Source organism: Ahaetulla prasina, chromosome 8, assembly GCF_028640845.1.
Source record: "Ahaetulla prasina isolate Xishuangbanna chromosome 8, ASM2864084v1, whole genome shotgun sequence".
Lineage (NCBI taxonomy): Eukaryota > Metazoa > Chordata > Lepidosauria > Squamata > Colubridae > Ahaetulla > Ahaetulla prasina.
This window is the reverse complement of record NC_080546.1, coordinates 9,564,259-9,580,583: the sequence shown is the minus strand read 5'-3', so window position 1 is coordinate 9,580,583 and position 16,325 is coordinate 9,564,259. Positions and strand designations below refer to the sequence as shown.

Genomic DNA, 16,325 nt, shown 5'->3' with positions numbered 1-16,325 from the left:
ACTTAAAACTGGTCACTTAGCGACTGTTCAAAATTACAATGGACTCCCTCCCCCCAACTCCAAAACGTACTTATGACCTGTTCTGAAGTTCCAACAACCTCTGCCCCCCACTGATAAACCCACGTCTTCAGGACTTTTTGGAAAAGCAACAAGGAGATAGATAGATAGATAGATAGATAGATAGATAGATAGATAGATAGATAGATAGATAGATAGATAGATAGATAGATAGATAGCTCGCTCCCAGAAGCACGAAGCTGAAGCCTGAAGATGACGAATGAGACTTCGTCGAAACGTTGCCAAGACACTTCCAATTTTACGCGGGAGAAAACCCGAATCACCAAAGACCTAGATAGATAGATAGATAGATAGATAGATAGATAGATAGATAGATAGATAGATAGATAGATGAGACAGAAAGGCAGACAGACAGATATAGATAGATGATAGGATGGATGGATGGATGGATAGGTAGGTAGGTAGGTAGATACCGTATTTTTCGGAGTATAAGATGCACCTTTTTTCCCCATAAAAGAGGGTGAAAATCTGGGTGTGTCTTATATTCCGAATGTAGCCCTGCCCAGCTTCTCAAACGGAGGTTTCAGAGGCTGAAAAAAGCATCAGAAATGAAGCTTCAGAAAAAAAGCCCCCAAACAGAACTTCAGAAAAAAAGCCTCCAAACAGAGCTTCAGAGGCTTTTTTTCTGAAGCTGTTTTGGAGGCTTTCGGAGGCAGAAAAAAAAAGCCAAAAAAGAGCAAGGCACAGAGCTCACAACCAAGGAACCTGTTGCTAAAATTCACCTCTGGGAACAGCTGATTGGGGGTATTCCGGGAGGCCGATCCACCTGCCCATCAGCTTTTTTTCTTATTTTCCTCCCCAAAAACTAAGGTGCGTCTTATAATCCAAAAAATACGTTTAGATAGATAGATAGATAGATAGATAGATAGATAGATAGATAGATAGATAGATAGATAGATAGATAGGGAAAGAGGGAGGGGGAGAGACAGAGAGAGAAATGCCTACGGAGATTCTCAGTCATTCAGGTCCTGGTTGTCCCAAAGGTGCTTTTTTTCAAGAGGCAACTGGACTTTCTGCTTTTTCTCTTCTCTGGTTTCACCTTGTTGCTTTTCTAAATTTATATGTGTGTGTATACGTGTGCGTGTATGCATGTATGTATACGTGTATGTACACACACGCACACACACAAAGATTCAGAATGATTCTAATATCGGGAAAAGAGTTGAACATCCTTTTCTCACATCCAACGCCTTTGCAAAGACAACACATCAGAAAATGCGACCTGCTTATGAAAAGGTGTGACGTGAACTGCTTGTAAAAAAAAATATGACCCCATTTATTAAGACGTGAAGGCTTTTTACATGCCAGATTCCTCTCCCTCCCTCATTTAAATATGGGTTTGATCCCCCAGTATGTTTTTTTTTTAATTTGTATTTATGTCCCGCCCTTTTCCGAAGACTCGGGGCGGCTTACATTGTGTAAGGCAATAGTCTCATCCATTTGTATATTATATACAAAGTCAACTTGTATAGCCCCCCCCCCAACAATCTGGGTCCTCATTTTACCTACCTTATAAAGGATGGAAGGCTGAGTCAACCTTGGGCCTGGTGGGACTCATGCCATAATACCTTTTATAATTGTCAGCGTCGGAAAAAGGCCCGCTGTGACGTTCGTTGCAGCAACTAAGTTTTCCCCACCTCCTAGACCAGGGATCACCAACCTTTCGGATCTCAGGGACCACTAAATTTATAATTTTAAATCCCGTGGACCACTAATGTGATCTGCCTAATGACCGTCTGGGTGGGCGTGACAAGGTGGTCATGTGACTGGGTGGGCGTGGCCAACTCAATGTCACTCATGTCAAGGGGCACCTTGCCAGCCTCTACTCGTTACTACTCATCTGCCCGCCCGGGCTCTTTAGGGCCCCAACGGGAAGCAGTTGTTGGAGCTAAGCAGCCACGACGAGAAAGAGTTGGCGAAACAGCTCAGTTCAAATTGGATTGAGCTAGAAGGAGGTTCAGCAGAAGCAACTCATTGAGGACTAGGAGCATAGACTTTCCAAACAGAGGGAAGACCTGCAGGAGTGCAAGGCCAGGTACCAGCGCCTGGAGGTTCAGTGGGCTGAGATGGTCAGCTAGTTCCAGGCCATGATGAAGTCCCACTGAAACAAGGCCCTCCGGCTCTTTGCCACCAGCAGCCCTTCCCTCCAGCCTTCGCCCAAAGCCCCACACCAGGAGGCTGAAGCAGACCCCAAGTCGGAATTTCTGCCCTCCTCTGACCCACAAAAAAAGATCTCGAAGGGGGAGACTCTCTGCAGCAACACACACATTCATTGCACGTTTTCGTCCCAGGGGCCGTAGTTTGAGGACCCCTGATTTAGTGCAATATAAAAAAAATGCAAATAATTTTTCTGCGGACCACCAAAATTTTCTCACGGACCACCAGTGGTCCACGGACCACCGGTTGGTGACCGCTGTCCTAGACTCAGCGTGGAGAATTCATCAAAGTTCACGCTTCCCCCGTTGCTACCATTTCTTGAATTGTAGTGATTTCTTAACTGTGGGGGAAAGAGCCTTTCAGATCTTCAGGCCCTCGCCTGTAATGTGCGTATGTGCGTGCCTGCTTTTAGGATGTGGAAAAAGAGCTTGAAATGCAGATCGGAATGAGACAAGAGATGGAGCTGGCCATGAAGATGCTGGAAAAAGATGTTTGCGAGAAGCAGGATGCCCTTGTGGTGCTCAGGCAACAGCTGGATGATCTCAGGGCCCTAAAACTTGAACTTTCTTTCAAGCTGCAGGTAAATCAGCAGGAATGGGTTATGTTGTGTCTGCACCCCCCGAGCCAGGCCCCCTGCCAGAAAGTGACTTGGAAAGTGAGGGGGAAGGGCCATCAGGACTTACCTCGGGAGCACCGGCTTCCCTGGCTCAGCTCCAGGAGCCAGAGGCAGGCCAGGTGGAGGAGATAACGAGGCCACCGTCCCCTGACTCTTTCCCTCACCAGGCCACGCCTCCAGACCCAGCTGATGGCAATCAGGCCTGGCTAGACCCTAGGTTTCGTAGGCAGGAGAGGCGGGAACAACAGAAACAAGGGTGGGGCAGGCCTAGGAAGTGCTGAGTCATGGAGCCCCACCCCACAGGATAGAAAAGCAGCAAGGGCTGCTATGCCTCTTCGTAGCAGACAAATCAACTGCTTGACTAGAGCTGAAGTACTGTTTCTTGACTCATCGGCATCAAGGGAGATAACAGAGACACATAATAATAATAATAATAATAATAATAATAATAATAATAATAATAATAATAATAATAATAATAATAATAATAATAATAATAATAATAATATTTTAATTTTTATACCACCCTTCTCCCGAAGGACTCAGGGCGGTGAACAGGCAAAATAAAAACAACAATCAAATACATACAGTAGAATAAAATATTAATTAAAAAACTTATTTAAATTAGCCCAATCTAAAAAATACTTTTAAAATCCCAAAACCTAATTTAAAAATTTAAAACCCTAAAAACAACTAAAATTCTATGCCAGTCCCGCGCGGATAAATAAATAGGTCTTAAGCTCGCGGTGAAAGGTCCGAAGGTCCGGAAGTTGGCGAAGTCCAGGGGGGAAGCTCGTTCCATAGGGTAGGAGCCCCCACAGAGAAGGCCCTTCCTTGGGGGCCGCCAGCCGACATTGCTTGGCTGACGGCACCCAGAGGAGTCCCTCTCTGTGAGAGCGCACGGGTCGGTGGGAGGCCAACGGTGGCAGTAGGCGGTCCCGTAAGTAACCCGGTCCTAAGCCATGGAGCGCTTTAAAGGTGGTAACCAACACCTTGAAGTGCACCCGGAAGACCACAGGCAGCCAGTGCAGTCTGCGCAGGATTGGTGTTATATGGGATAACTCGGCAGATGCTCGCTAGTTTGCTGCCAGAGCTGATAGTGCCGGCTAATTAAGCCATCGCTCGGACGGAGGCGAGGGGGACAGAACAGGTTAATTGCAGGGCCCTGTCTCGACTTCTTCGCTTTCCTTTGGGAGAAATGGAGGGTTTGGGACACGGGAGCATAAGAGGGCTTAGTTACAAAGCTGGCCACGACATTACGATTCTTTACTCCTTTCTCTTGGTTGACGTGATTAAAGAATATAAGCCAGTCTAATCCTGGACGGGTCCTTAGATACAGGAGAATTTCTGCCGTTTCTCCACACAGGGCTGGTCTAAACATGAAGTAAACACCCCAGCGGTGAAATCCAATTTTTTTTACTACTGGTTCTGTGACCGTGGTGTGGTGTGGCGTGGCGGGCGTGGCAAGGGAAGGATATTGCAAAATCCCCATTCCCACCCCACTCCAGGGGAAGGATACTGGAAAATCCCCATTCCCACCCCGCTCGGGGGCCAGCCAGAGGTGGTATTTGCCGGTTCTCCGAATGGCTCAAAATTTCCGCTACGGGTTCTTCAGAACTTGTCCGAACCTGCTGGGTTTCACCCCTGGTTTAAAGGTTTTGGAATAGGCTACCTTTAGGGAAAGGAATGAAAACTGCAATAAGATGGTGTTTGCACAATTAAAACACGTCATTACAAGCTCCTTTTAAATATCAAAACAACTAGTCCTGTTTGGGACTCAGAACCATTGATTTAGTGGCCATTTAAAGTTATAACGGCACTGGAAAAACTGACTTACGGCCCTTTTTCACACTTACGACCGTTGCAGCATCCCCACAGTCATGTGAACAAAATTTGGATGCTTGGCCTATTTATGACAATTGCAGCGTCCAGCGGCGATATCCAATTTTTTTTTTACTACTGGTTCTGCGGGCGTGGCTTGGTGGGCGTGGTGTGGCTTGGTGGGCGTGGCCGGGGAAGGATGTTGCAAAATCCCCATTCCCACCCCACTCTGGGACCAGGCAGAGGTGGTATTTGCCGGTTCTCCGAACTACTCAAAATTTCCGCTACCAGTTCTCCAGAACCTGTCAGAACCTGCTGGATTTCACTCCTGAAATATCACCTTAATTAGAGATGGTCTTCAGCCAGTTTGAACCAGTTCATCCGAACCGGTAGCAGAAATCATGAGTGGGCATGCCCATCCACCCTGGCTCTACGCCGTCCCATTTAGGCATGTTTTTCAGGCTGGGCGCGTGCGCGGAAGGCGTGCGCACCAGCAAAGCACATCTGCGGAAGGCTGGGCGCATGCATGGACGGTTGCTCACTTTTGCGAACCGGTAGGGAAGGTGAGTGAATATCACCCCTGCCCTTAATCCTGGGTTGAGACCAAGAGAGTTTGCAAGCTGTCTCCCTTGCAAAGAAAGAAAAATTGGGATAGGCGTATTCGATTGTTTCCTTCTGTCATCTGAAACCGATATTACTAATGGCCCATTTTGCAAAATAATATTCGGTCATGTTAAAGGTTTGACTGGTTTTCATGATCTAAAGCAGGGCCCTGCGATGCGATAGGGTTTCACGCTCCTGATCTAAAGTAGTAACTGTGAAAGGGATCTTGGAGTCCTAGTGGAGAATCACTTAAATATGAGCCAGTCATGTGCAGCAGCTGCCAAAAAAGCCAACACAGTTCTGGGCTGCATAAACAGAAGGATAGAATCAAGATCACGTGAAGTGTTAATACCACTTTATAAGGCCTTGGTAAGGGCGCTAGGGACGTGGTGGCTCAGGGGCTAGGACGTTGAGCTTGTCGATCGAAAGGTTGGCAGCTCAGCGGTTAGAATCCCTAGTGCTGCCGTGTAACGGAGTGAGCTCCCGTTACTTGTCCCAGCTTCTGCCAACCTAGCAGTTTCGAAAGCACGTAAAAATGCAAGTAGAAAAAACAGGGACCACCTTTGGTGGGAAGGTAACAGCGTTCTGTGCGCCTTTGGCATTGAGTCATGCCCGCCACATGACCACAGAGACGTCTTCGGACAGCGCTGGCTCCTTGGCTTTGAAACGGAGATGAGCATCGCCCCCTAGAGTTGGTAACGACGAGCACGTATGTGCGAGGGGAACCTTTACCTTTACCTTTATCTTTAAGGCCACACTTGGAATACTGCATTCCAGTTTTGGTTGCCACGATGTAAAAAAGATGTTGAGACTCTAGAAAAAGGGCAGAGAAGAGCAACAACGATGATTAGGAGACTGGAGGCTAGAACATATAAAGAATGGTTGCAGGAACTGGGTATGTCTAATTTAATGAAAAGAAGGACTAGGGGAGACATGATAGCAGTCTTCCAATATCTCAGGGGCTGCCACAAAGAAGAGGGAGTCAAACTATTCTCCAAAGCACCTGAGGGTAGAACAAGAAGCAATGGGTGGAAACTAATCAAGGAGAGAAGGAACTTAGAACTAAGGAGAAATTTCCTGACAGTGAGAACCATTAATCGGTGGAACAACTTGCCTGCAGAAGTTGTGAATGCTCCAACACTGGAAATTTTTAAGAAGATGTTGGATAACCATTTGTCTGAAGTGGTGTTTCCTGCCTAACCAGGGGGTTGGATTAGAAGACCTTCAAGGTCCCTTCCAACTCTGTTATTCTGTTCTGTTCTATTCTAAAGCAATGTTTCTCAACCTCAGCAACTTTAAAATGTATGGTCTTTAACTCCCAGAATTCCCCAGCCAGCATCGCTGACCTGGAAATTCTGGAGTTGAAGTCCACCCACCCTAAACCTGCTAAGAGCGAAAACACTGGTTGAAAGAAATTCTTGTAATTCTCTGGACAAGAGAAGTTAGTTTTGAACAGCCACTGGAATGTTTACAACGTCTAAAGGAAAAATAATGATTCACCGTCTGTATAAATCTAATTAATTGTTGCTTAGGTAAGCCAGCAATTTGCAAGCATGTGTGTTTTATGTACAGTATAAACGAGGCTGCAATGGCTGCCCTATTCCTCTACCTTATGTGATTTTAAATAGTTTTGTTTTTTTTTGTTTACATTTATACCCCGCCCTTCTCCGAAGACTCAGGGCGGCTTACAGTGTATAAGGCAATAGTCTCATTCTATTTGTATATTTTTACAAAGTCAACTTATTGCCCCCCCAACAATCTGGGTCCTCATTTTACCTACCTTATAAAGGATGGAAGGCTGAGTCAACCTTTTTCAGAATAGCAATAGCACTTAGTCTTATATACTGCTTCATAGTGCTTTGCAGCCCTCTCTAAGCGGTTTACAGAGTCAGCTTATTGCCCCCAACAATCTGGGTCCTCTTTTTACCCACCTCGGAAGGATGGAAGGCTGAGTCAACCTTGAGCCTGGTGAGATTCGAACTGCCAAATTACAGGCAGCTGGCAGTCAGCAGAAGTAGCCAGCAGTACTGCACTCTAACCCCTGCGCCACCGTGGCTCATAAATGTCTTTTCTCCTTTTCTTTATTTCATACTTCATATTGCCACAGTGCCAATGTTTATATTAGCCTTTGCCAGCCTTCCATACCAGTTGGCATGGGAATTAGAGGGCATGTAAACCAATTAAGAGATTAACAGAATTGAAAGGGACCTTATAGATAGATCATTTAGTCCAACCCCCCCCCCTCAAGCAGGAGACAAATGGTAGTCCAATCTTTTCTTGAAAGTCTCAAGTGATGAAGCTCCCACAACTTCCAAAGGCAACTTCTGTTCCACTGGTTGATTGTTCTCACTGTCAGAAAATGTCTCCTTATTTCCAGGTTGAATTCTCTCCTTGTTCAGTTTCCATCCATTATTCCTTGTCTGGCCTACAGGTGCTTTGGAAACTAGCTTGAACCCCTTCCTCTCTATGGCAGCCCCTCAAAAATTGGAAGACTGCTGTCATGTCTCCCCTGGTTCTTCTCTTCATTAGACTAGCCATGCCCAGTTCCTGCAACTGTCTTCATCTGTTTTAGCTTCCAGTCCCCTCATCATCCTGTTTGCTCTTCTCTGTACTCTTTCTAGACTCTCAACATCTTTTTTATAGTGTGGTGACCAAAACTGGATGCAGTACTCTATGTGTGGTATTACTAAGGCTTTATAGAACGGTATTAGTACCTCCCTTGATCTTGATTGTATCCCTCTGTTAATGCAGTTTAGGATTGCTTTGGCTTTTTTTTGCTGCCTCCGCACATTGCTGGCTCATATTCAGCTGGTTGTCCACTAAGTGTTCTGTTTCCCTCCCCCAATACTCCCAACAAAGAGTCAGTCAAAGGCCTCGTCTTCTACTTTATTTACATAGATAAATGTCCTGGCCACGTCTACCCACGGGCCTGCCAAGTCTCTGGAGATAACGAGGAAATTATAGATAAGGCCAGAATTACTCACGAATATATTCTTCCCTCCATTGATACAGTTTGCCCGCGCAAATTCATTGCTTTGTCCAAGACAAAAAACCAGGAAGTCCCGCCTCCTATTTATAGTCTCTGCAGATGTCACTGCATGACCATCATTCCTTGGCTTTATCCCAACGCTGCTTCTGCTGCGCGCGCCGGTCACGTCTGCGCAGTCTTGCATCACTCCAAAACTGTTCTTGGGGCGTTGCCAAATCAGAAGAAGGCTCGAGAGAATCAGGCCTTGCCGGCCCCTCCTCCTCCCTTTGAGTGGGTGCCAGGGAGGGAGAGGGCCCAAGAGAAGCAGGGCTTGCCAGGTCTTCTCCCTCACTTTCTGAATCATCCGAGTCCAGGAGTCCGGGTCCAGGAACCTGGGTCACAACACTAAGACTCCAAGATCCCTCTCACAATTACATCTTGAGGCATTAAATGAGATGAGACGGGCCTACTACAGCACTGCAAAATAAATGCGTGCCAAATAATCTGCACATGGTGATTGTTGCTCATGTATTAAATGTGATCTCATAACCTTTAAAGGTAAATAAGCATAGTTATTGCTTTCTTTGTTTTTTGTTTTTTTTAGAGTTCAGACCTGGGAATGAAACAGAAGAGTGAACTGAATAGCCGCTTGGAGGAGAAGACCAGTCAAATGGCCGCTACCATTAAACTGCTTGAACAGAGGTAAAACATGAAACCGGCTTACCAGAGCAAGCTAAAACTGTGATTCATATTCATCTTCTCATTCATCCTTCGGTTACATGAAAATAGCACTTGGCTTTTCTAAACTTGTTTCTTGCAAGTATCTTATAATTAGTCTGCTGCTGCAGAAAACATGGGAAATATTGACCTGCGTGTTATATAATAGCACTGATACAACTTTGGGCCAGCTTTTTCCCAGAATTCCAAGTCACAAAAAAGGTTGTACCGCGTAGATAAGTAAATCACTTGGATTCTGCAACAATCCACGTCTGCTTTAGAGAGCAGCAAAGAGCTGCATGTTTTTGTAGCTCTCTACTGCCCTCTATAGGTACCCTCTTAAATCTTACGTGCACAGTAAGTTCTAGCAACAGAGAAAATTGGAAAAGTCAGGATGTAAATTGTATGTTCTCCATTTCTTTATAGACTGAGATCTAGTTGCTATAATGTGCTATGAAATGGATGCATAACAGGGTTTGTTCAATATTCCACCGATAATTGGCATCACACGCTATGGCAAGCCATAACCATCATTTACGATCCGTGATGGTTGGGTTTGTGTGACACGCTAAGATCACCTAGCATATCGCATGGTGGCTTAATGAGAGGTTTGAGTTGGACCACATAAATTAAATGCTTGCAATTTGAGAAAATGTGACAGTTCAGGTAGTCCTCTACTTACGGCCACAATTGAGCCCCAAATTTCTGTTGCTAAGTGAGAAATTTTGTTAAGTGAATTTTGCCCTGTTTTACGGCTTTTCTTGCCACATTCGGTAAGTGAGTCGCTTAAATTAGTAGCACAATTGTTAAGAGAATCTGGCTTCCCTATGGACTTTGTTTGTCAGAAGGTGGCCAAAGGAGATCACGTGACACTTGCAACTGTCATAAATATGAACCGGTTGCAAAGCATCTGATTTTTGATCATGCGACCATGGGGATGCTGCAGTGGTCATGTATGAAAAACGGCCATAAGTCTTTTTTTCCAGTGCCGTTGTAACTTCAAATGGTCACTAAAAAGAAAAGGTTGTAAGTTGAGGACTACCTGCAGAGGATTCTGAAACATATACATTGCTCTTCGACTTTGAAAATACGCAACTTTATTTGAGATGTGTGCTAATGTGCCTTCTTACGAAATGAAGATGAAGAGTTAACTACATTTAAGCTGTGCTTATTTAAAGTACATAACCACCGATAACTGTTCGATTAACTGGTATTCTTTTTTATTACGTATTTTCTCTACTCCAACCCCCATTTTCCACCTATCATTCTTATTTCCTTTCCTTCCCCTCCTTGACAGCGAAAAGGATTTGGTGAAACAGGCAAAAACCTTAAATAGCGCAGCAAACAAATTAATCCAGAAGCCTCACTAGACATTTTAATTTTGGGCAGCCGATCACGTCGCAACTCTGACATCAAAGGCTCCGTTAACGAGCGAAGAGCAAAAACGAAAATCGAGAATTTAGATGTCAGATTTACATGTTGTCACAAAAAGTTGACGTGGAATTTGATGGGATATTTTTTTGGGGGGGGGGGGGAAAGGTTTTATTCAGAAATAGAAAAATTAACTTCTGGCTTTCCTTTCCCCCGCCCGCCCCCCCCATTAACGCTTAAAAACTTTATTAAAATAGGAGCAATTCGATCAGCGTGTACTCCAGAAAGAAGATAAGATAAAATCTGATTGGTGGCTATGTACATGCAGTTGTATACCAGACCTTCTTTTCTTTTCTTTTAGCCTTTACAACACGATATAGAAAAGTATAGCAATGTTCCTCCCTCGCCCCAAATGTTCAACTTCAAAGGAAGAAATCCTTGGCTTCCCGATTGTGAAGTAGATGGATGGTGTGTGTGTGTGTGTGTGTATGTGTGAAAAAACAGGCAGAGAAGTTTGGGAGCCTGCAGGAAACCACGATTTTTGTAGGTGTGGTGTCCCCCACTTGATCCTAAGCGGGACAGACACACACCAGGATTAGATGCTTTTTTTTTCTGGAACATTTGGCCGTTATTAACCAACAACTTATCCGCACTGCGAAATTTTCTACCTGAGCCTTAGTTGGCTCGGGGTGTTTTGTAAATTGAAATTGATTTGAAAGGTCGGGGAGTGGGGGGGAGCTGCAAAGCACCTTCCCGTAAGGGGGATATTCCCATTCCCCAGGAATAAAATCCTTCCAGCTGAAGCCGGATGAAAACGATTGGAGAGAACTGGAGAGATGGAGTCAAGTCCATCTGGGCTCTTTGTTGCTTGCCCGTTTTTTTTTTTGGCTCGGCTTGCAGTTGAGAACGATTCCCTCGTCCCACTCTCTCTTTTGCGACAGTTTCCTTTTTAAGGCTACCTGCCGATCCATCCCAACGACCATAACCCTTTTTGTTCGACGCAGCTGTGGGCGGATGGGTATTTAAGGAATAATTCAGAAGACACTCTCTCCCCCCACTCCCCCCCGAGTTCAGATGATACAAATCACAGCCAATTTTCATTGCTCAAGAGTTGTAACCAGATTTTTTTTTCCCCCAGCAATCCGAGGATGAGCTAAAATAACAGGCCTAAGGCAGGCCACTTTCATAACGGGGGAAATGATTCATTCATCCCCCATTAGGTGACATGGATGCAAAATCTTAGCTGTTAGCTATTTTTTAAATTGGTAAAAGCCCTTCTTTCCCTCTGCATTGACTTCTACCTCTGCCTTTTCTCCCTAAAAATATAGTGATCCTCATTTCCTGGTTGACTTTTATAATACGTGTGTCTTGCCTTTTCTTGCTCTTTTAGAAAAGACTGAATCATTATATATATGCAGGTTTTGGTATGTTCGGGTCTTTTCCCATGTAGGATTGGAAGTGTTTAGGCGACATTTTGATGAGATCTCACTCATCATCTTCAGGCTTTGGCTTTGTTCTTATGTATTTGCTCACATAAGAACACTTCAGAAGCCAAACAACAGCAATGCAGCTCACCAACTCAAATCCCCTTGCATCTCAGACCAACCTGAGCACAACCAAGCCCACCCCCCAAACAGGACACACCCCCATCCAATCAGAGCACAGCCAACCCCACCATCCAATTAGAGCATAGCCAAACCCCCAACCAATCAGAACACACCTCCACCCAATCAGAACACAGCCAAGCTCCCAACCAATCAGTTCAAAACCCCACTAGCAGTTAAAAGGAAGAAACAGCTGCGATCACGCATTTCTCCTAGAAACACGAAGCTGTGAACACCTAGCCTGAAGATGACGAATGGGATTTTGTCGAAACGTTGCCAAGACACTTCCAATTTTACGCGGGAGAAAACCCGAATAACCAAACACCTACATATATATATATATGTCAAAGAGTGATCCGCAATAAAACACTACTGGTTCTGTTTATCCTTTATATATATATATAAAGGATAAACAGAACCGGTAGTGTTTTATTGCGGATCACTCTTTGACTAAAAGGAACTACAGTGAAAAGTAATTTCGGCTGTCATTTAAGGCTATCTCTGGCCGCTATTAACATCTGATTCGGAGTGATCTTAATCAAACAAGGGATTTGCTAGGAATTGTAGCGAAAGAGCATCTAAGCCTTAGAAAGTCTAGAAAAGCACCATGCTGTAACTCAACAGTGTATTTTTCTTTTCTTTTCCTGATGAAATCTGATTGTAAGAGAGTGTGTGGAGAATTATCAACATTTCTCAAACTATCCATACTATTTTTCTCCCCCTTCTTTAATAGTTATCCTTCAACCAAGTGCCCTTCCCATGTTTTTCCAGCTTTCCCAGGAAATCCTTTGGGGCTGTATTGATTGAGGATTTGGGGAAGTGTAAAACCTAGCACACTTCCCTATTTAATGGGTGTGTGTGCTAGTGAGAGATAAAAGATCTCTTCTTCTAAGTTCCCATTGGCTTGAAATAGTTTCATCCTATATAAATCCCCTTTGCTTGGTCCAGAAAAATGGGAACTTACAAAAAAAAAAGATGGGAACAACAACAACAAAAACAAAAATAATAGCCTGATTGTAAAATCTGATTCGCTTCATAGCTTATAAATCCGTCTGACAATACCCGTCAGATTTATTCATTCGTTCATTCATTTTTCTGAAACCTTGGGGGGGGGGGGAAATTTGATTTGGGGATGGCATGTTCAAATCCTATCCAAACGTACTAGTGTTTTCATTACAATCTCTTCAATGGGATATCGTTCAGGTTGTGAGAATGTCCTAGGATTCTAATTTGACTTTTCATAAAACCATTGGCCGTGTCTTCTGGTTAATAAATCACCAGTTAAGAAAACTTAGGGGGTAGAGAAGCGCCCTCCAAATTTTGCAAGAGAAGGGAAATCAACTGTTCCCAAATAGGGTAAGTAAAAGTTTCCTTTTAATAAAAGTCAATTCTGATTGACTTCACAATCATGACCCACTGTTTTGGCAATACCGGTAGGATGATAGCAGTTTTCATTTAACTTCTTCTGGAATGTTTATAACCTGGAAGCTTATAACCCTGATAACTTCTGGTAGTTTTCCGTCCATGTGATAAGCAGATCTCCTAAGATTTTCAAGATTAGCCAAGCCAATTACATAAGTAGACCGTTTCATATTTTTTATCGACAGACCCATTTGTCTATGGTGATTCTCAGTCATCCAGGTCCTGGTTGTCCCAAAGGTGCTTTTTCAAGAGGCAACTGGACTTTCTGGTTTTTTCTTTGAAGACGTTTCTCTTCTCCTCCCAGAAGCTTCTTCAGTTCTGACTGAATGGGCAGGGAATGGAAGGATTTATATTCCTTGCAGACAGCTGGTCATTAGCACTCTCTGTAAGAGTCATTGGGGCCACTTGGAGGACACAGTTAAACTTCCAAGTGGCCTCAATGACTCTCTAAAACGATGCAAAGGACCAGCTGTCTGGAAGGAGTATAATTCCTTCCGTTCCCCACCGTCCGGTTAGATCCGAAGAAGCTTCTTGGATGAGAAGCGAAACGTCTTCAAAGAAAAATCAGAAAGTCCAGTAACCTCTTGGGGGGGAAAAAGCACCAAAGTCCATTTCTGGACTTTGAGACACTGACCCATTTATTTAAAATATTCTTTGAAGTCATTCTTTGCTCCCAGGAGCAAATGCAACAATCCTTGAAAAATTAGGCTTCTGTTTGTCCAGCTGTCAGGCTTCACCCAACAGGCAGAACTGAAACCAACTTAAGTCAGGGGTCTGCAAACTTGGCTCTTTTAAGACTTGTGGACTTCAACTCCCAGAGAACTCTGGGAGTTGAAGTCCACAAGTCTTAAAAGAGCCAAGTTTGCAGACCCCTGACTTAACTGATAAAACATCTCCCAACAATTTCGGATAAGCGAATGCTATTGAAGAAAGCTATTCCCTGCACAATTTCAGCCATTGCTACGTTGCAAGAACAGGCCTTAGACAGACAACGTCCTCCTGTATCTCTTTTCTCCTCTCTGCTCCGTAAAAGAGGCCGCCTGCCCTCGTTTGTGTAGGCCATTTTCCTCCGTCTTTCGCAGCCGATTGGGAATTAGGTGGTGGTTCTTCAACTCACCGTGTGAGAGACGTTCCTCACACGGGCCTCAGGTCCTGATCCAATTCCAGGGTGAGCAGAGAAGGTCGTCTTCGCGGAATTTCTCGAGGGTAGAAATTGTCCCACTGGTGCGCCTCGCCCTTGTGACAAAGGTTGAGCTTTGATGGGCACCTCTTTACCTTCCTCCCCCCCCCCCAAAACCGTTCAGGGGTGGGACTGAAAAATTTTAGCAACTGGTTCTCTGGCCGGTTGCTTGGGGGCGTGGCCTACTCGGCCTCCTGCACCACGTTAGGGGTGGGGCGTTTTCACCCTCTCCAGGCTCCGTAGCCTTTCCTTGAGCCTCCGGGAGGGTGAAAACAGCCTTCTCCAGGCTCCAGAGTTCCTCTGGAGGCTGGAAATGGGCTTGTTTCCGGACTTTCGGTACTTCCAGTAGACCCATTTTTCACCCTCCTCAGGCTCTGGAGGCTTTTGTCGAGCCTCCGAGAGGGCAAAAACGGCCGCCCCGGGCTCCGGAGGCCCTCCAGAGGCCGGAAACAGGCCCATTTCTGGACTTCCGGTACTTCCAGGAGGCCCGTTTTTTGCCCTCCCAGAGCCTCCGCACGGGCCCTGCACTTACCTAGTATCCAAAACAGGCCACATGCAGGCTCCTGGGAGGGGTGGGCGAAGTCTGTCAGTCCTTGCAACTACCGGTTTGGCGAACCAGATGTAAAATTAGCATCCGGTTCACGCGAACCGGCTGAATCCCACCCCTGCAACCGATGCCTCAAGTTCCTCTGCAGCGGCCAACCGGCCATTAATAAAAGGTCAGTTTGAACGTACAGGTGGCCCACCTGGAACGGATCTCTCTGTTTTCCACCCAGATATTAGCTCCTAAGAATCCCCTTTTGAGTATTTGGAATGTCCTACTTTGCCGATGGTGCCACTTGGCCGACTGAATTCTTGAGCCTGTTTCAGAAGCGGAAAGGCAGGCGTCTTTCTTATTTTGGAAGAACGATTCGTTCGACCTGACCACCCTCCAGTGAAGCCTTCACCCTAAGTATTTGCGCCCCCCCCCCCGCCCCCCGGTTGGTGGATTTCAAGTAGCCAAAAATCAGTTTGTGTGTTGTGATAGTATCCTTTGCCCCCTTTCTTCTCGTTGAGCAGCCCCGAAATAGTCTGGGAACCCTAAACGAACAGCCCACAACTTTGCCTTCGAACTGGGACCCTCGCGTGCTTCCCCTGATGTAACAGTTGTGAATGAGGCTAGACAAATGCACTAATAACCTAGGTACCCCTTGACGCAAGTTCCAGTTGTATAATAAAGCTGCAGTGTAACGTAACGAAGAACCCACAGAGACCTTTTCACATTACCCTGTAACTTGAGATTTGCTTTGACTATGGATAAATAAAAGTGTTGTTTTATGTTTATCATCTAATGACTGTAAACTGTAGTAATAGAATAAAAAAAAATGGAAAAGAGACACGCTCCTTCTGCCTGGTTCACCTCAGCCATTTTTTAATTTTATTTTTTCAGTCCTTCGTTGGATTTCGTTTCTCGTCCCCGCCCTCCTTCTCGTTCCCACGTTCATCCCTCCATCGCTCATTCTGCCCTTTCCTTTTATTTATGGTTTCAATTTGGTCTTTCCCCCCTACCATAGCTTTTGTTTTTTATCACAAGTTCATATGGCTCATACCCAGATTGCAGCTGTCCGAGCGGGAGTGCCAGTCTCTGCAGGAGGACAATCGGCTCTTCAAGGCGGAATTTGGGGACAAGATCGACAGCCTTCAAGTCGAAGTGGAACAACTTACAAAGCAGCGGTGAAGAGAGATCCGTTTCCCTTCCTCTGGGTATCTTTTAGTTGGTGGGAGTTTTCCGTCTGGATGGTCACCAGT

The 16,325-nt window shown here is 45.2% G+C and overlaps 1 protein-coding gene across 15 annotated transcripts in view; it reads left to right on the top strand.

Moving 5' to 3' along the window:
• The window catches only part of RUFY3 (RUN and FYVE domain containing 3), a 94,191-nt gene that overhangs the window by 64,822 nt on the left and 13,044 nt on the right, over positions 1-16,325 (top strand). For 6 of the 15 annotated variants that reach the window (XM_058192191.1, XM_058192190.1, XM_058192188.1 and 3 more), the window contains 3 exons: positions 2,648-2,815; positions 8,848-8,945; positions 16,131-16,250. In XM_058192191.1, coding sequence (XP_058048174.1) covers positions 2,648-2,815; positions 8,848-8,945; positions 16,131-16,250 — 386 coding nt within the window. Of the gene's footprint in view, positions 1-2,647; positions 2,816-8,847; positions 8,946-10,257; positions 10,817-16,090; positions 16,281-16,325 lie in introns of those variants that run through there. The other 9 variants (XM_058192199.1, XM_058192200.1, XM_058192201.1 and 6 more) reach the window with 6 other exon arrangements.